General features: G+C 44.7%; 2 protein-coding genes across 2 annotated transcripts; one reads left to right on the forward strand and one right to left on the reverse strand.

The window, feature by feature from the left end:
• The first annotated feature begins 21,352 nt into the window (after positions 1 to 21,352).
• Positions 21,353 to 22,486, forward strand: LOC147963783 (uncharacterized). The gene is made up of 2 exons (XM_087529703.1): positions 21,353 to 22,249; positions 22,355 to 22,486. The coding sequence occupies exons 1-2, from the start codon at positions 21,353 to 21,355 to the stop codon at positions 22,484 to 22,486; spliced, it is 1,029 nt and encodes a 342-aa protein (XP_087385829.1).
• Positions 22,487 to 25,471: 2,985 nt separating this feature from the next.
• LOC147963784 (uncharacterized) lies at positions 25,472 to 26,410 on the reverse strand. The gene is made up of 3 exons (XM_087529704.1): positions 26,354 to 26,410; positions 26,112 to 26,258; positions 25,472 to 25,978 (listed from the first exon to the last, which is right to left on the reverse strand). Exons 1-3 carry the CDS (start codon positions 26,408 to 26,410, stop codon positions 25,472 to 25,474), a joined length of 711 nt encoding a protein of 236 aa, XP_087385830.1.
• Between the last annotated feature and the right edge of the window lie 525 nt (positions 26,411 to 26,935).

Consider the following 26,935-nt stretch of genomic DNA (forward strand, 5'->3'; position numbering starts at 1 on the left):
TTCATATCATAAGCATAATCACTCTCATCATTAATAGTATGGATAACACCAATAGTATAGCAATTATCATATTCTTCCAAGCAAATGCCAAAAAGATTTTCAAGATCATAAGAAGTATCATTATCTTCCACAGTTATATTTTCATGAGGCACAATAGTAATAGGAGAAGCATTATTTGGAGGAGATATCTTTTTACCTCTCTTCCTTTTTCTTTTATTCTTCTTCACCACATCATGTGTGGGTTCAATCCTCTTTTTGGAGCTCCTTATTAATGAGATTGGTTGAATAGGAGGCTCTTCCTTGTTACCTGATTCATCATAAGAAATAATAGGAGGGTATTGGGGAGTCTCTTCCCTTTCATTAGTATTCTATTCATCCTCTATTTGTTTTCTTTTCTTTATGTAATTGGCAATATAAGGATTTTCAATGCAATTCACCGCACAATACATATAAATTTCCTCTAGATCAAAACCAAGAAGTTTATAACGAGCAAATTTTGGAAGATGCTTAGTTATACGTTTCATTTCTTCATAACCCATAAGCAAACTGAGTTCAGTATAATGTGCAAGGGAAATCAAGTCATCACAATTTTTGGACATGATTAGATCATGAAACAATTTGCATCGGATAGCTAAATGACCCTGTTCATTGCAAAGTCCACAAGTACGGCCAAGAAAATTTAAATTTTCAGCACAATCATCTAGCCTTTCTTGCAACAATTTAGTTTCTAAGTACTTATGCCTCTTGCAATATCTATCTTCCCTATTTGGTGTGTACTTACAAACCCATTGCACTCCACAAAAATTGACATGTTTATAGGAGACATTTTCATCATAACTAGTGCAATCATCATTAGTACGATGGATATTCAAGGAGTTCACACTAACAACATTGCAATCATGCTCATCATTCAAAGATTTAGTGCCAAACATTTTAATGCATTCTTCTTCTAACACTTTGGCACAATTTTCCTTTCCATCATACTCACGAAAGATATTAAAAGGATGAAGCGTATGAGGTAGGCTCAATTCCATTTTTTTGTAGTTTTCTTTTATAAACTAGACTAGTGCTAAAACAAGAAACAAAAAGATTCGATTGCAAGATCTAAAGATATACCTTCAAGCGCTAACCTCCCCGGCAACGACGCCAAAAAAGAGCTTAGTTGATGGGGTGTTAGTGTCGCTTTCCTCGCCTCCCCGGCAACGGCGCCAGAAAAGAGCTTGATGTATACTACACAACCTTCTTCTTGTAGACGTTGTTGGGCCTCCAAGTGCAGAGGTTTGTAGGACAATAGCAAATTTCCCTCAAGTGGATGACCTAAGGTTTATCAATCCATAGGAGGCGTAGGATGAAGATGGTCTCTCTCAAGCAACCCTGCAACCAAATAACAAAGAGTCTCTTGTGTCCCAACACACCCAATACAATGGTAAATTGTATAGGTGCACTAGTTCGGCGAAGAGATGGTGATACAAGTGGTATATGGATAGTAGATAATGGTTTTTGTAATCTGAAATTATAAAAACAGCAAGGTAACTAATGATAAAAGTGAGCACAAACGGTATTGCAATGCTAGGAAACAAGGCCTAGGGTTAATACTTTCACTAGTGCAAGTTCTCTAAACAATAATAACATAATTGGATCACATAACTATCCCTCAACATGCAACAAAGAGTCACTCCAAAGTCACTAATAGCGGAGAACAAACGAAGAGATTATGGTAGGGTACGAAACCAACTCAAAGTTATTCTTTCCAATCAATCCATTGGGCTATTCCTATAAGTGTCACAGAAAACCCTAGAGTTCGTACTAGAATAACACCTTAAGACACAAATCAACCAAAACCCTAATGTCACCTAGATACTCCAATGTCACCTCAAGTATCCGTGGGTATTATTATACGATATGCATCACACAATATCAAATTCATCTATTCAACCAACACATAGGACCTCAAAGAGTGCCCCAAAGTTTCTACCGGAGAATCACGATGAAAACGTGTGCCAGCCCTATGCATAGGTTCATGGGCAGAATCCGCAAGTTGATCACCAAAACATACATCAAATGGATCATGTGATATCCCATTGTCACCACAGATACGCACGACAAAACATACATCAAATGTTCTCAACTCATTAAAGACTAAATCCGATAAGATTACTTCAAGGGGAAAACTCAATCCATTACAAGAGAGTAGAGGGGGAGAAGAAACATAAGATCCAACTATAATAGCAAAGCTCGCGATACATCAAGATCGTGCCAAATCAAGAACACGAGAAAGAGAGAGAGATCAAACACATAGCTACTGGTACATACCCTAAGCCCCGAGGGAGAACTACTCCCTCCTCGTATCCTTAGGCCCACGAAGGTGGAGGGCGCGCCCAGGGGGGTGGGCGCGCCCCCTGCCTCGTGGCTTCCTCGTTGATCCCCTGATGTGCACTCCAAGTCTCCTGTATTGCTTTCTTTCCAAAAATAACTTTTCTGAAGGTTTCATTCCATTTGGACTCCGTTTGATTTTCCTTTTCTGCGATACTCTAAAACAAGGAAAAAACAGAAACTGGCACTGGGCTATGGGTTAATAGGTTAGTCCCAAAAATAATATAAAAGTGTCTAATAAAGCCCATAAACATCCAACACAGATAATATAATTGCATGGAACAATCAAAAATTATAGATATGCTGGAGACGTATCAATTACTGTGTGATTAGAGAGAATCATTTTTTCTACTTTAAAGTGCGTTGGGAAGATAGAAGTACACTCTTTTGTGGACAAATTTTAGATCCAAACATACACTTTTCACCGGGCGGAGGGAGTATATGTTGTTTTGAGGGATATTCTTTGAAGTTGACTAGAAGTGTGATTTTGTCTACCCATTCTAATGTTTGTTTCAGCCCTGAGATTTTTTTCCTTTCTAAAATTACACCCATAGGTTTATCTGAATATCTCCTTGATGCCTTCTCATATGTACTTGTTTTCTTTTGGACAATAATTGATTATTTGACTTATTATCCTTCTAGAAACATATGTTGGCGGTGAACATGGTCGAGCTGAACTTTTGAACAATGCATAAGGTGACTGGCTGATCAGATACACTATCATGATATATTGGTTGATCAGGTAAGCTTATCTTCTGCATGTAAGTTGAGGTATCTGAAATGTTATTTTTGTTGTAAAAGATCTTACTTCCACAAGTACCAAATGTAAAGAGAGGACTCCCAAGATTCTCCATACGAGCCTTTGCTAAACTGTTGCTCACCTAGCTACCTCCTGTCATGCTCTCATGGCAGTCTGCTTCCTAGATATCTTCTATATGTGTTGCTTCCTCCTCCCTTCCCTAATAGCTTTACATCCCCTTCGTAATGTGCCTTTACCCAACTACTGGATTTGCTCTTTAGCTTGCCCTCCCTTCTATCATACTGCCTTGTTGCGGGTTTACTTCATCCTTAGTTCTCCAGTTCCTTCTGATAATGCAAGCGCTTCTCTCCCTCTAGCTTCCCAGATGACAGATGACTTGGGACCCTTTCCCATTCCTTATTGCTGCAAGCGCTTCTCTCCCTCTAGCTTCCCAGATGATAGTTGACTTGGGACTCTTTCCCATTCCTTATTGTCGTGTTCGTGCCTTCTCATAGATTAAAATGCAATGCTAAGTGGTAGCAGAATTAAATACTTCCCTTTACTATGCTTTTTCAACATTTTTTGGTCTTACTTCTACTGGTTGGTACATTGCCTTTGATTTTTTTTATGTGGCCATGGATCTATAAAGTCCTCTATTTTGATTTTTATGTTATCCCTCTACGCAATTAATTGATAACTAAAAACTCTGTTAGCATTTGGTTTCGAATTCCTTTGGTTATGCAGGCTTATATCTATGCCATTTAATCTTGCTGCTCATTTGGGATTGTTATAATGCCTAGTGCTACATTTTAGACTGTCACAAACTCCAAGAGCATGTCCTTATTAGATCTTATCCTACTATTTGTCGTTTTGCCTGCATTACTAATTTATTATGGAGAATTATGCTATTTAGCTGGTTTGCTTAAATATTTCTCAACATATATTAGTTTGTCTATCTAACTGCACACATGTAATTGGTCATTTGGCCATTAGCCTACAATATACTTTGCCTGATCCAAACATATTATTGCATGGTTTATGTGCAGTCTGATTTCTTCTATTTTAGTTACCACATGTGCTTAATAAATTTTATTGAACACATGATATACAACTTACACGACTAGATTCATCACCCAAAGTGTTTTCAGCAAAATTGCACCTCATCATGTTTTATATCATATTATCATCAAGAGTAATGATTAAAGTTTTGCCTTTTATGTTGTGCATAGTCTTAAAAAAATGGACTTCTATTTGGACCAAAGTAGTATCAACATATATGCCCATCAGCTAAAAATCAAATGTTTCTGTTTACTATTACATGAGCCCCTCGTAGTCATATGCACATGCACATCATAACATAATGTTTCAAACTATCTCATAAGGTAGGTTGTTCGGTGTTTGAATCCAAGGTCAGTTTGACTGCAAGGCCATTGATCATGTAGCATCTTCTTAGATCAAAGCAAGTAACTTGAGGATATGTTAACAATAGAAGGCATACCGGTATCCCCATTGAGGTGTGGAGAGGCCTCGGGGACATAGCGATAGTATGGCTAACCAAGCTTTTCAACCTCATTTTTCAGGCAAACAAGATGCCGGAAGAATGGAGATGAAGTATATTAGTACCAATCTTCAAGAACAAGGGGGGTGTTCAGAGTTGTACTAATTATCGTGGAATTAAGTTGATGAGCCATATAATGAAGCTATGGGAGGGAGTCATTGAGCACCGGTTAAGAAGAATGACAAGTGTGACCAAAAATCAGTTTGGTTTCATGCCTGGGTGGTCGACCATGGAAGCCATTTTCTTGGTACGAAAACTTATGAAGAGATACAGGGAGAAAAAGAAGGACTTGCATATGGTTTTGATTGACTTGGAGAAGGCCTATGATAAGATACTACAAAATTTCATGTGGTGGGCCTTGGAGAAACACAAAGTCCCAGCAAAGTACATTACCCTCATCAAGGACATGTATGATAATGTTGTGATAAGTGTTCGAACAAGTGATGGCGATACTGATGATTTCCCAATTAAAATAGGACTGCACCAGGGTCAGCTTTGAGTCCTTATCTTTTGCTTTGGTGATGGATGAGGTCACAAGCGATACACAAGCAGATATCCCATGGTGTATGCTATTTGCAGATGATGTGGTGCTAGTCGATGATAGTTAGATGGGGGTCAATAGGAAGTTAGAACTATAGAGACAAATCTTGAAATCAAAAGGTTTTAGACTTAGTAGAACTAAAACCGAGTACATGAGGTGCGGTTTTAGTAGTACTAGGCACGAGGAGGAGGAGATTAGCCTTGATGGGCAGGTGGTGCCTCAGAAGGACACCTTTCAATATTTGAGGTCAATGCTACGGAAGGATGGGGATATTGATGATGATGTGAACCATCGAATCAAGGCCGGATGGATGGAGTGGTGTCATGCTTCTGGCATTCTCTATGACAAGAGTGCCGCAAAAGCTAAAAGGCAAGTTCTATAGGACGACGGTTCGACCTAGAATGCTGTATGGCGCTGAGTGTTGGCTGACTAAAAGGAGACATATTCAACAATTAGGTGTGGTGGAGATGCGCATGCTGAGATGGATGTGTTGCCACATGAGGAAGGACCGAGTCTGTAATGATGATATACGATAGAGTTGGGGTAGCATGAATTGAAGAGAAGCATGTCCAACATCGTTTGAAATGATTTTGTGCATATTAAACGCAGGCCTCCAGAAGCTCCAGTGATGTAGGGTAGAACCCTAGTGGCCCGATCTTTCACGAAAGGAGCGGATCCCGCGATGAACACGAAGAACATAAGGGGGAAAACGAGGGGAACACAAGAGAACACTGAAACCAACAAGAATGATCACACATGTGCTAGATCCATGAACATAAAGGAAGATACAAGATCCAAAGTCAACAACGGATGATACAAGAGGTAACGGTCTTCTCCGTGAGGAGGTCTTGATGGGGCCGCCCAAGAGGGGGTCTTGATGATCTTCTCCGCAAGGAGGTCTTGAATCCAAAGGGATCTTCTCCGTAGAGGCCGCGGTCTCTCTCGTGGAGTAGATCCGATGTGGATGAGTAATGCTCTATCTCTAAAATGAGCTAAACCAATGCTAACCCTAGAAAGTTGGACGAGGTGGAGTATATATAGTCTAGGTGGGAGAAGGGATACACAGGCCTCGGTCCTTCACTATGCGCAGACAGGGGAGGCCGGATGTACGAGCTGGTCAGGCCGGATGTCCGGGCTTTCAGGCGATGCCGGATGTCCGGGCTGGGGAGGCCGGATGTCCGGGCTGGAGTGGTGGCACTTGTTGCTCTCGGGTTCGGAGGGGCCGGATTTCCGGGCTGGGAGCCGGATGTCCGGGGCTCGGGAACGGCCGGATGTCTGGGCTGACGAGGCCGGATGTCCGGGGCCTGGGAGCTGGGAGCTGTTCTCCGTCTTCTTCCGTCGTCGCTTCCATGCTTCCCTCGCGGATGGTGTAGTTGTTCCTTGGCTCTTGCACTCCTCCTCAACATCCGTGAAGCTCCGACAATACCTATGCATGCACACGAGAGAAGTGTCAAGTAGTATACCATCCTCGAAGGGGTCAAGTGAGCACGTGTAAAGGAGATGATTCACCTTTATGTATGTGAAGTAGATGTCGCACGTGTCACTTGCCAAACGGACTCTTGACATGGTAATGTCCATAGGATGCTCCGCATCATCTCCCCTCCCTTGGGAAAGATCCGACCTCGGATCAAAAACCAAATCACCATGAGAAAGATATGGTTTCACCGTGTAGAAGTGGACATTCACCAAGTAGTTGTCATCTTGAAGCTTGAAATGGGCACTCTCCAATGCCGCATCGTCTTGTGATTCCTTCAAAAGGAGTAAGGACAACAAACACTTGGAAAAACAAATGTAGTTAGCGTTAGTGCAAAACCAAGCATTCAAGAGGTGAGTCACCAAACAAGTCTCGTCATCATGCAAAGCATATGGTGTGACAAAGGATTGTGACATGGCATGTAAGCATATCAATCGAGCACAATCAAAGATATCATGGGGACAAGCATGTAAATGTGAGGTAGAGATGCAAATATGTATGACAATAGAATAAGCATCTACCTCAAAGTCATAGCAAGCATGGGCAAAGCGCTCAATGAAAGGTCTATGGTAGGCATAGGAATCATTCACAACACCAAAAGAAATGAAGTGTCTAAACACATGGGTCAAGTGCAAGACAATCCAAGCATAATGTGCATAGGGTGTAGTGAATATAGTGTGGCACTCAACACAATAGAAAGAGAAAGTGTTCATCATGTGTGAGGCAATCAAGGCAAGCATGTAGCAATCAATGGGACATGGCATATGTGAAGTGATGACATTGTTGCAACCAAACATATGAGAGGAGCAAGTAATCCAAGAATTGGATGCAACACACAAGGCATATATATCATGATGCATGGGAATGTGAAAATGATAAGTGGAAGCAAGATCTCTAACATGTGTGCAAGCAAGGGGTCCAAGATGACAAATAATTCGCATGGTGCAAGCAACACAAGTAGTATGATCCACAATATGCATGCTCATGGTTTGGGGGTTCTCAAAAGAGAAGGATATCACCTTGAAAGCATGTTCTTGTGCGTCCTTCACAATGCCGAAGTACAAGCAAGTGCGATGTAGAATCGTCGTGGTAGAAGGTGGTTCGCTCTCAAGAGCTCGGATTGTCAACTCACGTGACGTGGAAGTGGACACGAGGTCCAAGTATCCTACACATGCACACAACAAAAGAAAGAATGTATGCGCATGGTAGATAAACACATCATCCATCATGATGGTTCTCTTCTCTTGCACATAACCATTAGAAGCACAAGTGCGTGAATAATATGATGCAACAATGGCAATATTCATGGCACTAGGTATATGGTGCAAAGAGGTAAGACAAGTATGCTTCATAAGGAATATGTCAAAATCTCTGAATATATGTGAGAATGCTATGGGGGCAAACTCATTATCAAGACTAAAGGCATTGTTGCACTCAATACATGTCAAATCATCTAGCATGAGGGAGGCAACATATGGAGAGATATGACAAGAAGCAATAACAATCATGTGCAAAGCATGTAGATGGTTGTCATCAACCGCATGAAATGAGCAAGTGTGAATCATTGGTGATGCAACATAAGCAAGCATAGTAATCAAGTCGTGCAAGCTAGTAGTGCGAAGATGCAACATACTAGAGGAAATCATGGCAATCATGTCATGTGAGCGAATAATAGACATAGACAATGCACATGACATATCGCAAGCACGAACACAAAGCAAGATGAAAGTATCATCATAGGCATGGGGCACAAAGCAAACATGGCAATAACAAGCAATATCTCCACCAAGATTGCAAATACACATACTAGTATGAGAATCAATCATCATGTGTAATGCAAAGCATGGGTCACGAATGCATGGCAAAGGCATAGTAATGAACATATCATGCAAATGAAGATGGCAAGATGGGAAAAGGATATATAATGGACAACAACCCATAGCCAAGTGAGGGCCATGTAGAAGAAATGCGCGAAGACTTCGCGTGAAGAGAGCGGTGGGAAAGGCAATCCATGGGATCCCAAGTCAATATTGCTCTCTAGATCTCGTTTTGTCAACTCATGGGATTGTGAGGTTGACAAGTATTCGTGGGTACCTACACAAAAGAGACACAAGCCAAAGAAATTATGTGTGTGGTAAATGTACACATCATCCATCATGATGTGTATGTGCACGTGTGAGTTAACACAAGATAAGCATCGCTCAAAGAAATTTGATGCATGGTATAAGAACATGCCATCCATCATGAAAGAATAGTTATTGTGTATAACACGATGGGGATGCAAATTGAGCATACAAGTATATGGCACATCAATAGCATGTTTATTCATGGGAAGCACATGGTGCACACAAGTATTGGGATCATGCAATGAATGGGATGAATCAAAATCTCCTAAAATGTATGAGGAAACTATGGGGGTCTCCTCATGAGAAATATTGGAAACATCATATGGAGAAAATGGACAACATCCAAAACAATGCATATCCGAAGCTAGGTAGTCATGGCATGGCATATGAGATAAATGATGCAAAGGGAGCATATCAATATCATCACAAGAAAAACAAATGCCAATAACCATGGGCTTGTCATCTATGCCATATGTGCAAATTGGGTTAATTTTAATGGCATATGCATAGTCACTATGAAGAGATTGTAAATATGACATATGATTGATCTCATGCATAGCATATGACAAGTCAAGCGGATTGGCAAACATGATGTGACCGAGAGAATTAGCACAAGAAATCCAATGTAACATGGCATCACAACTAATAGACTCCACATGGCAATCATCATACTTATCATAAATGGGTAAATCATTGCATGGGGAAGTCACACTAGCATGAAGCATGGAAATAGGTTGATCAACATCATGAAAGCAATCAACGTCAAGAATGTCCACTAGTGGGACTAGAGCATCACCTTCACCTATGTTACCTTTGTCATTCCACTCATGTGGTGTAGGTGAGGTGGGAAAGACCAAATGGTGGTCATCTTCATCTTGATGGAACCATGTGGGGGTGCATCATATTCCACCATGGCCATCATCTTGTCCAAAGGGAGGACGAAGTCATCACGAATCGGCGTGTCATCATAGATGGGACCTAGCACCAAATGAGAAGACACAATAGATGTAGAGGTCAAGTTGTTAGAAAGGCAAATGGCCTCAAGAGACCTATCAACTATCACATTCTCTCTATGTGGTGGTTCACTCACTCCCTCAAAGTAGGTGCACTCAATCTCACGTATGGTGGAGTCACTCATCTCACTCAAGTGGTGGGGGTTGTGGCTCTCCTCACATGGGAATTGGGGTAACACATCATATATGGGGCTAGTGGTGAAGTCACTCTCACTCTCAATATGGTGGCAAAAGTCACTCAAGTCATCATACATTGCCGTGGTCGAAGGGAAAATCCCATGCTCAACCATCGCGTTGTTGTCGCCGTGGATGAAGGCCGAAGATGGCACATCATCACTCTCGCCTCCTAAGATGGAAGCATCATCCTTGCTCGTCACCATGTCGCTTGCCTCCAAAGCTTGGTCCTTGATGGTCTCCGTAGTCGTAGTCGTCACCGCACCATCTTGAAAAAGAGTCATGGAGGACTCGGCATCATCAATGCCACAAAGAGTAATGGCGGTGAAGTCGAACTTGGGAGCATCGTCTTGGAGCTCGTCGGGCTTGGACATATTGGTGGTACTATCCTCATGCTCGCCTTCTTGGAGCTTGGTCTTAGATAAGTGTGCTTGGGGTCGAGAAGCCTTGGCCTTCATGAGTTCTTGTTCCGCCTTGAGAGCACCAATATAGTTGTCGTCGAGGGACTTGTAGTTCTCAAGGAAGATCATCTTGGAGATGTCGTTGTGCAATCCCATCATGAAGTGGAACTTCATCGAAATGGGGTCGTCCACGCTGGCTCGTCGCAAGGTTTTCTTCATCTCCTTGAAGTACTCGTCGATGGACTTGGATCCTTGGGTGGTGTTCTCCAATTGGCGTTGAAGTTGTTCCGTGTAGGTTGGAGGCATGAACTCTCGCCGCAAAGCTCTTTTCGTCTTGCGCCAACTCATGTCGTAGGTCTCCGAAGGTGTGTGAAGCCACCATGTGGACGCGTAGTCGTGGAAGTTCCTCGTGGCGCACTTCACTTGATCTTCGGGAGGGACTTGATGTAGCTTGAGGTAGTCGTCCATCAAACGCTCCCACTCGACATACTCCTCGGGTTCTTGAGTCCCATATAAAGGAATCGCATGGTCGATGTCGAGGTCGTAGTAGCTCGTGGAAGTCACGAACTTGAGCTTGGGGAGCTTCTCTTGAGCGTAGTCTTGAGGTGCTTGTTGGCGAAGATGCCGTATGTCCATAGGCGAAGATGCCTTGAAGTCGCTTGGCGAAGATGCCAAGGGTGATGGTGAAGTCATTGAGCTGTTGTTGGTGTTGAGCTCTTGACCTTCACGTTCATGGTGGTGATGGTGTCGATGTTGATGTGACCTTGCCGGAGATGGTAGCTCGAAGGCTTGTGCTCTTGAGCGTCTTCTCGAAGATGAGGAAGACCGCTTGTAGGACTTGATGAGGGCTTTGATCTCCTCCATTTGAGCTTGCATCTTGGCGTCGTTGGAGTTGTTCATGGCATCGAACTCGTCATTGTTGTTGTAGACCGAAGATGAAATGCCTTGCCTATCCATCACTCCAAGAGAAAAATATGAGTGGTAGAAAGAGAAGAACGAATACCAAATGTACCTTGACCAAAGTTGAAAGTGGATCAATGATCACTCCAATGTGGACAAGGAAATAGCACAATTGGTACCAATTTTTGTCGGTTTCTCACACCTACACAAATAAGGCTTATGGTGGAGCTCGGTGAGGATAGTGGCACAAAAATTTGATGCAAAATGTTAGCAAGAGTCAATAATGTTGAAAGATATTCACAAATTCGCAAGTGAAACAAGTAGACCAATAGCAATGAATGGCACACGGAAACGCACACACAGATAGATAAATGGGGTCGTGCAACCAAGGAATGAGCTCAAAATGTGGAATCCACGGAAAATGCTCTTGTTGCACAACTGTAGAGAGACGCTAGCATGATTGCTCAATAGGCGGATACGACACTTGTGCACAACCTATAGGAGAAAAAAATGCAATGACTTCTATCCCAAGTATGCTATGTATATGATGTTCCGGTGGTATGATCCAAGATGATCGGATGTGACAATCTTATATGCAATGTGGTATGATGCTATGGCACTTGCTTACAAGCTTCTTTGCTCTTTGCTCTTTTGCTTAAAAGCTTATTCTTTTTTTTATATGGCCACAATATGAAATGCACAAACCAAGGTAGCAATTGGGTATATACGGGAACAAACTTGAGGCACAATGGATGATATGATACCGATATGATATGGTATGTATGCAATCTATGGTGTAGATCACTAATGTGCACAAGTAACGTTGCCGATAATACTCAAATGGCTAGTCTCGATAGGCAAGTGACGCAAAATGGGCTAGGGGTTATCAATGCAATGGCAAGGGGATATACAATGGAGGGTTACCACGATACCAAGATGATATGGAGGTTACCGTCCGTGTCGATGATGAGTGGCAGTGATCTTGATGGATATACCAAGATGATGGAGACTCGTCCCTAAGTAGCCGAAACACCTTAGGAAACGGAAAAACCGCGAACTCAAAATCTCAAATGTCAAATGGTGGTAGCGGGATGCGGCGGTGGTTGCGGAAGCTCAATGGGATTGTGTAGATGCAATGATGGGTTCTGAGACGCAATGCGGAAGTGGAGGGTAAGGTGGTGTACTATACACGGTGTCGGAGTTGGAAGCACGGTCCCTAAGTAGCCGAAACACCTTAGGAGACACAACTCACAACACTAACAAAATTGGGTTAAGTTGGGGTGGTGGAAGTGTATGGTGGACAAGCCTATGTGGGAGTTATGGTGGTGGTGGTGGTGGTTGATGAAGAAACAATCGTCCCTAAGTAGTCTAAACACCTTAGGAGACTCGAATCACTCCTCAAGCAACCACTAATGCTATAAGGAACAAAATTGGTTAGGTTGCGGAAGTCAGTGGTGGTTATGCGGAGGTTGTGGTGGAAGCCCTAGGCAAAGATGCCAAAGTTCCAAAAATTTTATGGAGTCAAATGGTTATGGTAGTATTTTTTTGGAAGGGGGATGTCAAGAGCTTTTCAACGAGCTAAAGAACGTCAAAAACGGACTCCGGATGAATTAGTTATGGTCAAAACGGTGAAACGTGAAAGGCTGAAATGTCAGGGGCCGGACATCCGGGCTCGGGGCCGGAAATCCGGGACCTGATGTCCAGAACCGTGCAGATTTGGTGCTCCAGGAGCCGGATGTCCGGCCAGGGACCCGGATGTCTGGCCTTTGGCCCGGATGTCCGGCCCGACGAATCCAGATCTCGTTTGGGGCGGAAATTTTTGAATTGGAGGTGGAAATTGATGATTCCAAGGGAAAAATTTGATGGATTTGTGGATGGAAAGTGGGGAAAATTGGGGGAAAGATAGATCTACTCAAGACACAACGAATCCATGGATCAAAATCAATAAAATATCATCAAACGAACAAATCACAAAAAAAATTAGGGGCTATTTTTGGTGGGGATTTTCGAATTTTAGGACGAAATCAACAAAATTAGGCTAGAAAACAAAGAGGGGAGGCTCCGAAATCGTGATCAACGTGGCTCATGATACCAAGATGATGTAGGGTAGAACCCTAGTGGCCTGATCTTTCACAAAAGGAGCGGATCCCGCGATGAACACGAAGAACACGAGGGGGAAAACGAGGGGAAAATCACGAGGGGAACACAAGAGAACACTGAAACCAACAAGAATGATCACACATGCGCTAGATCCATGAACATAAAGGGAGATACAAGATCCAAAGTCAACAATGGACGATACAAGAGGTAACGGTCTTCTCCATGAGGAGGTCTTGATGGGGCCGCCCAAGAGGGGGTCTTCATGATCTTCTCCGCAAGGAGGTCTTGAATCCAAAGGGATCTTCTCCGTAGAGGACGTAATCTCTCTCGTGGAGTAGATCCGATGTGGATGAGCAATGCTCTATCTATAAAATGAGCTAAACCAATGCTAACCCTAGAAAGTTGGACGAGGTGGAGTATATATAGTCTAGGTGGGAGAAGGGATACATGGGCCTCGGCCCTTCACTGTGCGCAGACAGGGGAGGCCGGATGTCCGGGCTTTCAGGCGATGCCGGATGTCCGAGCTGGGGAGGCCGGATGTCCGGGCTTTCAGGCGATGTCGGATGTCCGAGCTGGGGAGGCCGGATGTCCGGGCTGGAGTGGTGGCACTTGTTGCTCTCGGGTTCGGAGGGGCCGGATTTCCGGGCTGGGAGCCGGATGTCCGGGGCTCGGGAACGGCCGGATGTCCGGGCTGGCGAGGCCGGATGTCCGGGGCCTGGGAGCTGTTCTCCATCTTCTTCCGTCGCCGCTTCCATGCTTCCCTCGCGGATGGTGTAGTTGTTACTTGGTGCTTGCACTCCTCCTCAACATCCGTGAAGCTTCGACAATACCTATGCATGCACACGGGAGAAGTGTCAAGTAGTATACCATCCTCGAAGGGGTCAAGTGAGCACGTGTAAAGGAGATGATTCACCTTTATGTATGTGAAATAGATGTCGCACGTGTCACTTGCCAAACGGACTCTTGACATGGTGATGTCCATAGGATGCTCCGCATCATCCAGTGCATAGCGGGCGACTAAAGCGTGTTGAAATTTTCAAGAGAGGTCGGGGTAGACCGAACTTGACATGGAAGGAGTCCGTAAAGAGAGATCTGAAGGACTGGAGTATCACCAAAGAACTACTCATGGACAGGGGTGTATGGAAGCTTGCTATCCATGTGCCAGAACCATGAGTTGGTCGCGAGATCTTATGGGTTTCACCCCTAGCCAACACAACTTGTTTGAGACTAAAGGCTTTGTTGTTGTTGTTGGTGGTGGTGGTGCTTTGAGCTTTTGACACTAGTTCCACAGTGGTATTTAAGGAACCACTGTCTTCTTATTGATGTTCGCATTTTCTATTGTTGGTTTTGTCCAGTAATGCTGAGAAGATTCAACTTTGAGCTTTTGACACTAGTTCCACAGTGGTATTTAAGGAATGCTAACTGCCTAAGTCATACCAAAGTTGTGAGTTGACTAGGATGGGATGCCTCAGGCAAAAGCCTAGTGCCAACCTCGTCGACAACGATGATGGTGACGCCTTCGGGCCCCGCTTCCCTTCATGGAGGCGTCATTGGAGAGCTACCGTTGCCTGCTCTTTCCTGTTCTCTGGGCGAAAGCCTCTGATCCTTCTCGTGCGGTGGAATGATCTGTGGCGGCGACCGGTGCCTTGGTCATCGTGGTGCTGATGGTTGACCTATCTCTTGGGGTCTCATGGCGGTGGTGAAGTCTCGGTTTTTAGTGCCCTTTGAAGGCGCCCGAGATTTTCTTGCATTGCATAGTGCTCTGGTTCCTTCTATTTGTGATGGCGGTTCCCGCTCTTCGTGATCTGCCCAGTGGTGATGGCACTGATGGGTGCTAGATTCTTGGTGTTGGCTGCTTGCCGTAGCTCGTTTCTGGCTGTTCTTCTGTTGTTCCCTGTCACTTGTGTATGTTTGGGTGCTACGTGCTGTAGCTACTGTGTTGTGTCTCAATCTTGTTTTATGGAAGTGAAAATATTTTAGGCCTGCTTTTGCCCGCTGTAGCAGTTTCAATAAAAAATTACATATTGGTCTCGGTGTTTGGCTGATGATGTTGGTTGCTCTGCAGAAATGGCTTGTTTGCTGTAGGTTCTATGCACCATGCACCATGCACCGGTCAGCTCTGTAGTGGACTTGTAGGAATTAACTTGAACATTTTGTTTGCTCATGACTATAATGTAATCGAACATTGTGTTAATTCACGCATGTCATGTATTTTCTGTAAAATTTAGTCAATTGGCACGAAGACGTAGTGACTTGCTTGGATTAATTCGACCCATGATGTGTGCCAGTGTGTATGTGCTGAATTTTTATCTGCTTCTCACAGTGTCAGTAATGAATGTTCAGTTATTCTGATATCTTTCTGCACACGTGTGGAATCAGATGAGTCATTATGATCCAGACAGGAATAGGTAAATGAAAGGAAAAATAAGGATTAGCTTCTGCACATTGATAACTTTCTGTATTTTGTAGATGAGAAAAATTCACTACACGGCCTATAACTTGCGTCGGTGGCGGCTTCCGACGACGACGGCGGCGAGGACCACAAGAAGAGAGCCGGGAGATACATTGGCTGTGGCACCCCGCAGCACACAGCAAGAACAAGCAGGAGCATCAGCAGCAGCAGCAGGCACCCGCGCCTGCGACGCTGGTGAAGGTGGACCGGTGAAGGTGAACTGGTGAAGGCGGACGGCGGCAAGAACGAGCCGGAGATGGAGACGCTGCTCAAGGGGTCAGCCTACATCCTCGGCGCCACCGGGTCGAGCATCGTGTACAAGGCCATGCTCGCCGACGGCACCGCGCTGGCGGTCCGGCGCATCGGTGAGAGCGGCGGCGCCGACAAGCTCAAGGACTTCGAGGCGCAGGTGCGCGCCGTCGCCTGGTTCCGGCACCCCAACATCCTCCAGCTCCGGAGTTTCTACTGGGGCGCCGACGAGAAGCTCCTTATCCATGACTACTACCAGTAAGTCCTACTCGACTCCATTGCTACATTGCCAACATCGCCGATGCACCTGAACTAGCAGTGTTAATGAACTAGCTACATTGGCATTTAGATTTCAGAAACAACGGACAAAATCTCTACCTAAAAATGAAACGAGGGCAGGAACAAAATGGTAAACATGTACTATCAGGCTTGCTTTAGTGCCAAGCTTGATAGAAACAATCTGCATGGTCAAAGGTTCAAATGGCAGAGATCTTTTTTTACCGCATGGAAAAAACTCAGCATTACAATGTGTTCCGATGATCAATATGCAGTGGCATATGAGATTGTAGGTGCTGAAACTGTAGTAAGGTGAATGAGATTGAACATCTGTATGCAGGGATAACTGAGAATGACAGATATATAGTCTACTAGTTATGCAGTTGGATCCTGCCAGGTAGTCTACTACTAGTTAGCAGCGAATTAGCCACATCGGCGTCTGTTTAAAGCGGGAGCAAGTCCGAGTTCCGCCGCGCCAACGCCTCCTCCCGAGTCTCTCACCACCGCATGTTCAGCCGTAAGGAGGGTGGTGGCAGTTTCATGCACGGCAGCGCTGCCGCCGTCGGTGGACTGGCGGCAGAAGGGCACGGTGACCACCGTCAATGACCAGGGGTAGTGCTGCATTTGCTGGGCTTTGTCGACGATCATGGCCGTGGAGGGCATCAACGGGATCTGCAATAAGAACCTCATGTCTCTATCCGAGCAGAAGCTCGTGGACTGCAACACGAAATCCAACGCCGGCTGCAACCGGGGCCTCAGACTAGCCATAGTGGGGGTAACTTAGGTAGTAACTTAACACATCCCAAAACAATTTTGCTTATGTGGCAAGTATTTAATGAGGAGAGAGGTGCTTGGAGTAACATAATATGTTACTGTAACATAGTGCTTCCCGAGGTAAAATGAGTCTATAAGGCAATAAATAAAACAAACTATGACACTACTACTAAGATACTTTACACTATGGGGGTAGTAACTTAGACTAGTGGCATGCATATGACACTAGTCTAAGTTACTCCCCACTATGACCAGCCTCATGGACTACCCCTTCCAGTACATCGCCAAGCATGGCGGGGTCACCGCCGAGGACGCGTACCCCTATAAGGCGCGGCAGGCCTCCTCCTGCAACAAAAAGGCGCCCACCATGGTCACCAACTCATAGACGATGTGGGAGGTGCTGAGCAGCAGCTCGAGGAGCTCGCGCGCTTGCGTCGTTGCGCCGCGCTGCTCGAGCCCCGCGCGCAGGGCAGTGAGGGCCGCGGAAGCGGCGGCGCGTAAGGCGGCGACATTGTCCCTGAGGTCGGCGAGCGGGGCGTGCATGCGGGTGGCGGCGACGTCGACGCCCTTGAGGCGGGCGCTGAGGCTAGTCAGCATAGCCGCGGTTGATGAGGCCGACGAGCTCGGCCCAGAGGGCAGCGAGGGGGAGAGCAGCTCGGCGACGAGGCTCTCAAGGGGCACGTAGGAGCGCCGTCTGTCGCCGGGCGGCGAGGAACGCCGACGTAGACGCGCGGGAGACCAGCGGGGCGGCGGCGGTGGGTGAGTGAACGAGAGAAGGAAAGGGGTCGGCGGCGGTGATTTGAAGCTCGTCATCGAAGGGAGAGGGGAATGAGCTGGTTTGGTTCGACCGGCTCGGGTGGGATCTTTTAGAGGGTGTTTGTTTCTAGGGACTTATTGGTTTAGGGACTTAAAAAAGTCCCTATAAGTCCCATCTAAACCAAACAGAATGGACTTATAGGGACTTATAGTGGGCATTTGGGACTTATGAAATAAGATTCTCAATGAGGGATTTATAGGGACTTATAGTTGTAAGAGAAAAATTCACCATAGGTCACAAAACTTGAGCTGGCTGACACTTAAGTACCACTACTTCAAAATACACGAAATACAGTCCATCTACTTGCGCAGGGGGTTCACTTTGGTCTGTATATACGATTGGAGCTACGTATTTGCTGACTTGGCCGAGTCAACCGTTTCCAGTTGTGCTTTGACTGCCACTTGTGCAGCACCTGTCGGGGGGGCGTTAATACTAGATGGCTGGAGGGTTTTTTTGCAAATATGCGCGCACCTGGTCGGACCGCACCCCACCTGGTCATTAAACGGCCCGCACCTGGTCGGACTGCACCGTGGGTCGCTCTCTCCTCCCTCCCGCAACCTCTCTGCTCCCGCACCGGGTCGCTCTCTCCTCTCTGCTCCCGCACCCTCTCTGCTCATCGTCGCTGCCGAGGTCAGACGTCATTGGCGTCGACGACGGCTCCATGAGCACGTCGTCGGACGCTGAGCCGCCGCCGTCCACGCCGTTCGGGAGGGGCCTGCGCGACGTGCCTCTTGCTCCTTCGCGTCGCCGTGATGATGCCTCGCCGCCCCTGTATGGTACGTCGCCGTCGCCAGCAGCTCCTTTGCTCGATCTGTGCAATTTAGCTCCCGTAAAGAGTTCTTGGCCGCATCAATTGCGCGTAGGAGCTAGGGTTTGGCCGTTCGTTCTACTGTCTGACGGATTGGGTGTGGGGTGGTAGGGTTTTAACAGTTTGTGAAGATCTTTCTGACAGGCCAAAAATAGGGCTGCTTCATGGGGGGTTTGCAGCAGGAGCTAGGGTTTGGCCATGTTTGCAGAGATCTGGAGTGGTTATGGTTCTTTCTCCCCCCAATTTTTCATCGGTCCAGGGGTCTAGGGTTTAAGCAGTAAAGTTTGCTCTTAGTGTCAGAGTGTTAATTGGACCAAAAATTGTTGTAATTTGCAATTACATTGTGTCAGATTGACCAAAGATGGTTGCTTTTCGACCTGTAAGATCATACATTTGTTAATTGGAGCCATGAATCTCTGTTTTTCTTTTTGAAAAAGTAAAAAAGTCTGAATCTTTGAACAGTAGTCTGAAATGTCTGAATCTCTCTGTAGTCTGAAATGTCTGAACTTTTTCAACTTGATTGTTTTGCAGGTCACTTAAGCAACCACTTCTCTGTTGAGGTCATACATGGTGGCTACTTTCTGTATGCTAGCAAGCATAGGGGTTATCACAAAGGTCACTCCATTTGGTATGATTACTGTGACATAGATAATTGGACACCTAATGTTGTTGCCAGTCTAGTGGAGGAAATTGGATATGAGTTTGAGGGCAGGATCATGGCTTATTGGTGTGTTCCTGGATTGACAGTGTATAAGAATGGATTAAGAGAGATCAAGATAGGGGACAACACTATGACAGAAAACATGAAGGATTGTGTTCTAAATGGCAACCACTTCCAACAGATATTTCTTGATCATGATGAGAGCATGAGATCATATATTTCTGTTGTTCAAGTCCACTCTGATGATGAGGGTCCACCAATTGTCAGGTTTAGTGGCATTAGGCCAAAGAAGGAGAATGCCCACCAGCAGCAAGCAGAGCAGACACAATAGTTGCAAGAGGAGCAGGATCAGATCATTCTAGTGGAACATGAGCTGGCTCAACATGATCAAGAGCATGATTCTGATCAAGAGCATGAGCAAGATGAAGCAGAGTCAGAAAGTGGAGCAGAGTCAGAAGAAGATGATTTCATACCAAGTCCACCCTAGCCTGGAACTACTTACCTTTCATCTCAGTTTGGGTTTAGGGCAAGGAAATCCTGTAGGTTTTTGAACATGGATGCAGCAGAAACAGTAGTGCAGGATTCAGATGAAGATTATATTCCACAGATTGTTGATTCAGACATTAATCTGCAGGATGATGATGACTTGTTTGACAAACATGTTGATTGTGAGAAGGGCAAAGGACCAGCGGTCCAAGAAGAAGTTGATGATCCTACTGAAGATGTGGATATTTGTCTGCCATCCTCTGATGAAGATAAGGTGAAGCTGAATTTCAAAAGTTTTAGAGAGGAAGACCTGACTAAACCACAGTTTCAAGTTGGCCAGACCTTTGGATCTGTTGAGTTCCTTAGGAAAGCTATCAAAGAGTACAGCTGTCAGGAGAGAGTTGACATTAAGTGCCCTAGAAATGATAGGAAAAGACTAAATGCCATTTGTGAAGATGGGTGCCCTTGGACCTTGTCTGCATCATTTGATGGGAGAATCAACTGCTTCATGATCAAGAAATACAACCCAGCATACATGCATAAAGAAATGGTGTGTTAAGTCATTCACTGCTCCTTTTATGGCTGGAAAATATCTTGATTCTTTCAGAGCAGATGAAAACATGAACATGAATTTTTTTGCAAGGGTGGTTCAGAAAGATTGGAACATGACAGCAACAAGAAGCAAGCTTAGAAGGGCTAAGAGGTTAGTGAAGAAAGTTATTTAAGGAGATGAGTTGGAGCAGTACAACAGCATGTGGGATTATGCACAAGAATTCAGAAGATCAAACCCAGGGAGTTCTTTCTATGCGGGTGTCAGTAATGGCATATTTGCAAGTTGTTATTTCTCTTTGGATGCCTGCAAAAGTGGTTTCATGCATGCTTGTAGGCCTGTCATTTGTTTGGATGGATGCCACCTGAAGACAAAGTATGGAGGTGTTATGCTGTGTGTTGTTGGCATGGATCCTAATGACTGCATTTACCCTCTAGCTTTTGCAGTTGTTGAGGTAGAGAACACTGACACATGGAAATGGTTTCTGTCAAATCTGAAGAGTGACTTGGGAATTGTAAACACAGACCCATGGACTATAATGTCAGACAAGCAAAAGGGCCTGATCAAGGGAGTGAGGCAGCACTTTCCTGATGCAGAGCACAGACACTGTGTTAGGCATATATGGTAGAATTTTCAGCAAACACACAAAGGAGATGTTCTTAAAAACCAACTATGGAAGTGTGCAAGGAGCACAACACCAGAACTGTGGGCTGCAAGCATGGAGGAAATGAAGGTCATAAGCCTAGAAGCATACAAGTGGCTTGAGCAGCTACCACCCAACACTTGGGTTAGGGGCTTCCAAAGAGAATTGGTCAAGTCTGATATCCTTCTGAATAACAACTGTGAGGTTTTCAACAAATATATTCTTGAGGCTAGGGAGATGCATCTCAGATCAATGATTGACAAGATCAAAACACAGCTCATGGTCAGGTTCTACAACAAAAGAAAAGAGGTAGAGACCTGGCCTGGCTCAATATGCCCAAAAATTAGGAAAAGAATTGAGAAGAATATAGAGCTGTCAGCTACATGCATGGTTTCAGGGGCTGGTGATGGCATCTTTCAGGTTGACAACAGGAACAGGACATACATTGTTGACCTGAAGGAAGAAAGTTGTACATGCAAAAGGTGGGATCTTAGTGGAGTTCCATGTCACCATGCAATTGCATGCTGCAGACATGAGAGGATTGATCCTGAGAGTTTGGTGCACTCCTACTACAGTATAGAAGCATTCAAGCTAGCATACAAACCCATTATCAAGCCTTGCAGAGATAGGAGTGAGTGGCAGAAGATGAATGGCTGTGAAATCAAGCCACCTGTCTTTGAAAAAAAAGTAGGGAGGCCTTCAAACAAAAGTAGGAGAAAGCAGCCTTATGAGATTGAAAAGAAAGATGGAACCAAGGTGATGAGCAGACATGGAATCACAATAACATGTTCATACTGCCATGAAACAGGCCACAACATCAAAGGATGTAATCTCAAAAAGGCTGGCATTTTGCCAAATCTAGCAGAGAGAACAACAAGAAGGGGTCCAAGGGCCATTCCTGATGATGTGTTATATGATGAAATTGTTTTGGCACAACAAGATGATGGCCAAGGTACACAGGAGGAGGTTCAGATCACACAAGAGGATGGTCAACTTACACAGGAGGAGGTCCATGTTGATGGCCAAGTTACACATGAGGAGGCCCATGTTGATGGCCATGATACACATGAGGAGGTCATTGTCACACAAGATGATGAGGTCATTGTCACACAAGATGATGGAGCAGATGCACCAGTTGTTTTTCAGGAAAATTCTCCACTTTTGTCCCTTAATTTTGACCTCTTTTGTCCAGTCATTTTTCTTGTACTGATGTTTTCATGTGATGTTTGTTTTGTATAGGTGCAGGACTTTGGATTTACAATGCTTCATAGGATGCAACAATCCAGACCTGTTCCTAGAGAAGAACCTAAAATCATTTTGCCAGATTCCTCATTCATCTCAAATGCAGCCAGTTCTCACACTACAGCATAGACAACAACAGCTACAAATGAAGGCAACCTGACCATGAAGTTGCTGAAGATGAAGAGAGACAAAGAAAGATAGATGGCAGCCAGGAGAGATGCAGCACTTGAGGCCATGAATGAGATGGCAGAGAAGAAAGCAGAGGAGGCAGAAGCAAAAAGGCAAGAAATTGCAAGGAGGAAAGCAGAGTCTTCACAAAGAAGAAGAAGAGCAGTACAAGAGAAGAAAGCTTTGGAATTTGCAGCAAGGAAGGAAGCTGCAGCAGCAAGAAAAGCTGCATTGCAAGAAGAGAAGGAGGCCAGAACCCTTGAAGCAATGGCAGCTAAAGCAGAGGCAACACTGAAGAGAAAAGAAGATCAAGAAGCAAAGAGAGCTATGGTAGCACTGAAGAGAAAAGAAGATCAAGAAGCAAAGAAGATACAGCAAGAAGAGGCCAAGAGATTAAGAGCTGAGCAGAGGAAGTAGGCAGGACCAAGTGGACATGTGCCCAAGAAGCCGAAGAGAGTGAACATGTTTGATGAGTTTAGATGATTCAGTGCTTTTGCACTTGTAATTTTTTGGCAAAAAACTTAAATGAGAATCTTTGAAACTGTTGGAGTTGGGATGATTCAGTGCTTTTGCACTTGTAATATTTTGGCAAAAACTACAATGAGACTCTTTGAACTATTGAAAATGTGAAGATTCAGTGGCTTCATACTGCCATTCAAAATGAAAACTGTTGGAGTTCAAAATGAAAAGAAATCCTAAATGAAAACTGTTGGAGTTCAGTGGCTTTATTATTCAGTTGGAGTTCATTGATTTATTCACTGTTGGAGTATAGATAATTAACTGCATAAAATTTAAAAATTAATACAAAAAAGGTTGGCCTGGGTGTCAAACCTAGGACCTGTGGTGTGATAAACAGGGTGCAATGCCAGTGTGATAGGAACAGTGCTTTGCTCAAGTGTTACTTGACAACCTACTTATTATATTTCCACTCCCCTCCAACCTACTTAACTGAATTTTTATAGTTCACTGAATTCAAAGTTATCTGAATTTTTACAGTTGACCGAATGTAGTTTGCAAAGATATCTGAATTTAGTTTGAAAAGCTAACAGATTTTTTACAGTTGTCTGAATTTAGTTTGAAAAGCTAACTGATTTGATTATAGTTAATTGAATCTTAATAGTTGTCTGTATTTAGTTAAGACATAATTCAGTTAAGACAGAATTCAGTTAAGACAAAGATTCAGACAAAAATTCAGTTAAGATTCAAAACCTTAGCAGCTACTTCTTTTGGAATTATTGCCTTACATAGCAACAAGAGAATTTTGGATTGTTGCCTTATATAGCAACAAGACTGCATCAACACCATTACATACCAACAAAACACTTTTGGATTACTGCCACTTTTGCATCAACACAGTTCAGCACATATATAGCATCACATCCAGTTCAACACTTATATAGCATCAACAACCAGTTCAATAGACAGAAATTACAAATAACTTATGTGCTTAATATACAAGCACACCTAACAAACTAATATTTTATAACTTATATGCTGAAAATCTGTATATTTCAGCATACCTAACTACTGCAACTGCATCTTCTTCATGCCTTCTATTGCAACTGCATCATCTTCAGTTCTTCAACTTCTGGAGGCGCTCCGAACGGCGAACCTCCATGTCAGCTGCCACCTTCCTCTTCTTCTTCCTCTCTGGTTGTGCTGCGACGTCATGTGCTTGCAGGGCCAAGACCACCTCCACCTCCTGCTTGACGATGTCAGGAACATTGGGAAGTAGCTCGATGTCAATGGGGCAGTGCTTGTCACCCTCCCTGGCAACCGGCATCACCATGTGGACCTACGGCTCGGGGACGACGAGCGTCGCCACATTGACCTCCGGCTCGTCGTCAGAGAGCACAATCACCTCCGGCTCCTCCCAGCCAGTCGACCAGGACGAGTCGGCGCCGTAGCCAGAGTCGTACTCTGAGTCGGATGAGATGTACTCGGAGACATCGTCGCACCCGAGGTAGTCGGGCTGGTAGTGGTCCCAGTAGGCAGTGTTGACAGGTGCGGGGACGGCCAGGTCCACGTCGTGGCGGACGCGCACCGGATCCGGCTGCCGCGGCGCAGTGGCGGACCGGTACATCCACCACCGGGCTCGTTGCCCCGGGTCATCGGAGCGCGTCTCCTGCATCGCGAAGCGGAGGACGAGTGCATAGTGGATACCGTCGTGATCGGGGCAGGCGCGGTCCAACTCGTCGTCGGTCATGACCTTCAAGAGGCCACACACATGGTGACGCAGCGTCGAACAGCTGGGGAACCACTTCCCGATCTCCGTCAGGTCCACGCGCATGGCCTTGTCGTCGCCTACAAGGTCATCGATGACCCTCTTCCAGGCAGGGCAGTTCTCCATGTCCGTGGCGGCGGTGTGGTGGTCGGTGGCGAGGGTTTTCTTGCGTGGGGGTTTGGTGCGGGGTAACCAAGGCGACGCGGTGGACTGAGTGGAGAGTGGAGAGTGGAGCGGTGGGTGGGTGGGCTTAAAGAGCAAACAAGGAAACGGAAGAGGCGTGAGAAATTGGGCCACTAGCAACTGCTAAATAGCTACGTTAGTACCTGCCCTTGATCAAAGCACTACTACTTACCACACTGGCATTGCCACCAATGTTCAATACCATAGGTCCTAGGTTCGATACCTAGGCAAAACTCTTTGTGTAATTTTTTTTCTTTAAGAAGAATTTGGTACAGGCATACAAATTCAGTCATATAAAACAGCTACTGCAGACATATAAATTCAGACAAATTCAGTCATATAAAACAGCAACTGCAGGCATATAAATTCAGGCAAATTCAGTCATATAAGACAGAGAAAGTTAACTTCATTTTCTTATCTGAACCAACTTCAGTTTCTTATCTTAACCCACTTCAACTTCAATATCTTATCTTAACACAATTTAGTTGACACAAATCCAGGAGGAAAGATACAAAGTGGTTTTTTACAATGACACAGATTCAATCAAATTCATTCAGCATGCCCTTCAGCTTCCTTATCTTGTCCTTGGTGGCCTCTGTCTGTTTGAATAGGTCACCAATCATGTACTCAAGCTTCCTTTTCTCATGCTTCAAGTCATCCCTCTCTTGCACTGCTTGGTCCCTCTCTTTCTCTGCTTTAACCCTGAATACCTGATGAATGTTGGTTACTGACTTGTCTGCAATCTTCTTCTTCTCAAGTTCTTCCTTTAGATCAGTCAGAGTAAGTTGTGTGCTGCCTAGTTGGCTCATTGCCTGCTCCTTCTCAGCCACCATCTTAGCAAAATCAAGCTTGAAATGCCTCAACTTATTCTCCATCTTGTTCTTCTCTTCAAGAACCTTCAAATTTTCTTCAGCACTCACAACATTCTGTCTGAGCCTCTGTTTTTTCTCCTCTTCATACATGGTCCATATAGTAGCTAGGCTCATCTTCAGAGCATCAGGCCACTCAGGGTCAACCCACTCAACATATCTGCATTTGGGTACTTCCTAACAATTTAGAACATACAAAAAAGAGATTCAGTTAACTGCCAGTATTCAGTACTGTGCTGGATGATGGAACTTAAGACATACTGCAAAGAGAAAAATGTTTAACAATGCCAAATGCAAAAAAATTACTAACCTTTTGTGCACAAGCTAGAAACCTTCTGCCAGTATCAGCAGATTCAAATGCCACATTCTTCTCACACAAAGATCCATGCCCACATCTAAAGCTAGGCAGATATGTAGCCAAGCCACTCCATTCCTCACAGGATATTGTGGCAGGTGGCTAAACAAAAGAGAGACATTTGGAATCAATTGAGAGAGAAACCCTAGCTGAGAAACCCTAGACTGGATTTGTGTGAGATTGAGGAGCACACTAACCTTGCTGGTCACTGAGTCATCTTCAGAAGAAGTGGGAAGATCATCCCAGGACACCATGGTTGCTGCTAGCTGAAGATGAGAAGGGGATCTGTTGGTGCTATTGGACAGAGGAGAGAAGGGATCTGGTGGTGCACGAAATTGAAGATGAATGGTGAGGAAGAAGGGGATCTGGTGGTGGTGGTGGTGGTCGACTGGTGGACCAAAGCTACATGTAGAGTGCAAGTTGCTGGGTGGGTGTTTGCAGCAGGTGCAAGTACATGCTTGCTTTTGAGTTCAGTTGTGTTGAGATTCACTTACTTCATTTAGTACAGCAATTAGTTTGCAAAGTTTGCAAAGTTAGTTCAGTACAGCAATTAATTTGAAAGCAATGAGGTTAACTTTGCAAACTAAATTCAGTTAACTATAAAAATTCAGTGAACTGCAAACATTCTGTCAGAATTAGTTTAACTACACTTCTGACATGAAATACATCTGTCGGTTTTTTCAAAGCAATTAGGTCTAGCATTTCAAAGCAAGTAGGTCAAGCAGGCTTCACATTACTGACATATTATCCATTACAACAACCATTACAACTAAGCATTA

The sequence above is a fragment of the Triticum urartu genome, chromosome 6A (genome assembly GCF_056163025.1).
Source record: "Triticum urartu cultivar PI428250 chromosome 6A, HENAU_Tu73, whole genome shotgun sequence".
Taxonomy (NCBI): domain Eukaryota; kingdom Viridiplantae; phylum Streptophyta; class Magnoliopsida; order Poales; family Poaceae; genus Triticum; species Triticum urartu.

Excerpts from the sequence above, each read along its gene's own strand:
- LOC147963783 (XM_087529703.1), top strand. The coding sequence starts at position 21,353 with ATGCATCTCAGATCAATGATTGACAAGATCAAAACACAGCTCATGGTC. Across the intron at positions 22,250-22,354 it reads ATGATGGAGCAGATGCACCA|GTGCAGGACTTTGGATTTAC; the intron begins GTTGTTTTTCAG and ends TGTTTTGTATAG.
- LOC147963784 (XM_087529704.1), bottom strand. The coding sequence starts at position 26,410 with ATGGTGTCCTGGGATGATCTTCCCACTTCTTCTGAAGATGACTCAGTG. Across the intron at positions 26,259-26,353 it reads ATGACTCAGTGACCAGCAAG|CCACCTGCCACAATATCCTG; the intron begins GTTAGTGTGCTC and ends TCTTTTGTTTAG. Across the intron at positions 25,979-26,111 it reads TTCTAGCTTGTGCACAAAAG|GAAGTACCCAAATGCAGATA; the intron begins GTTAGTAATTTT and ends CTAAATTGTTAG.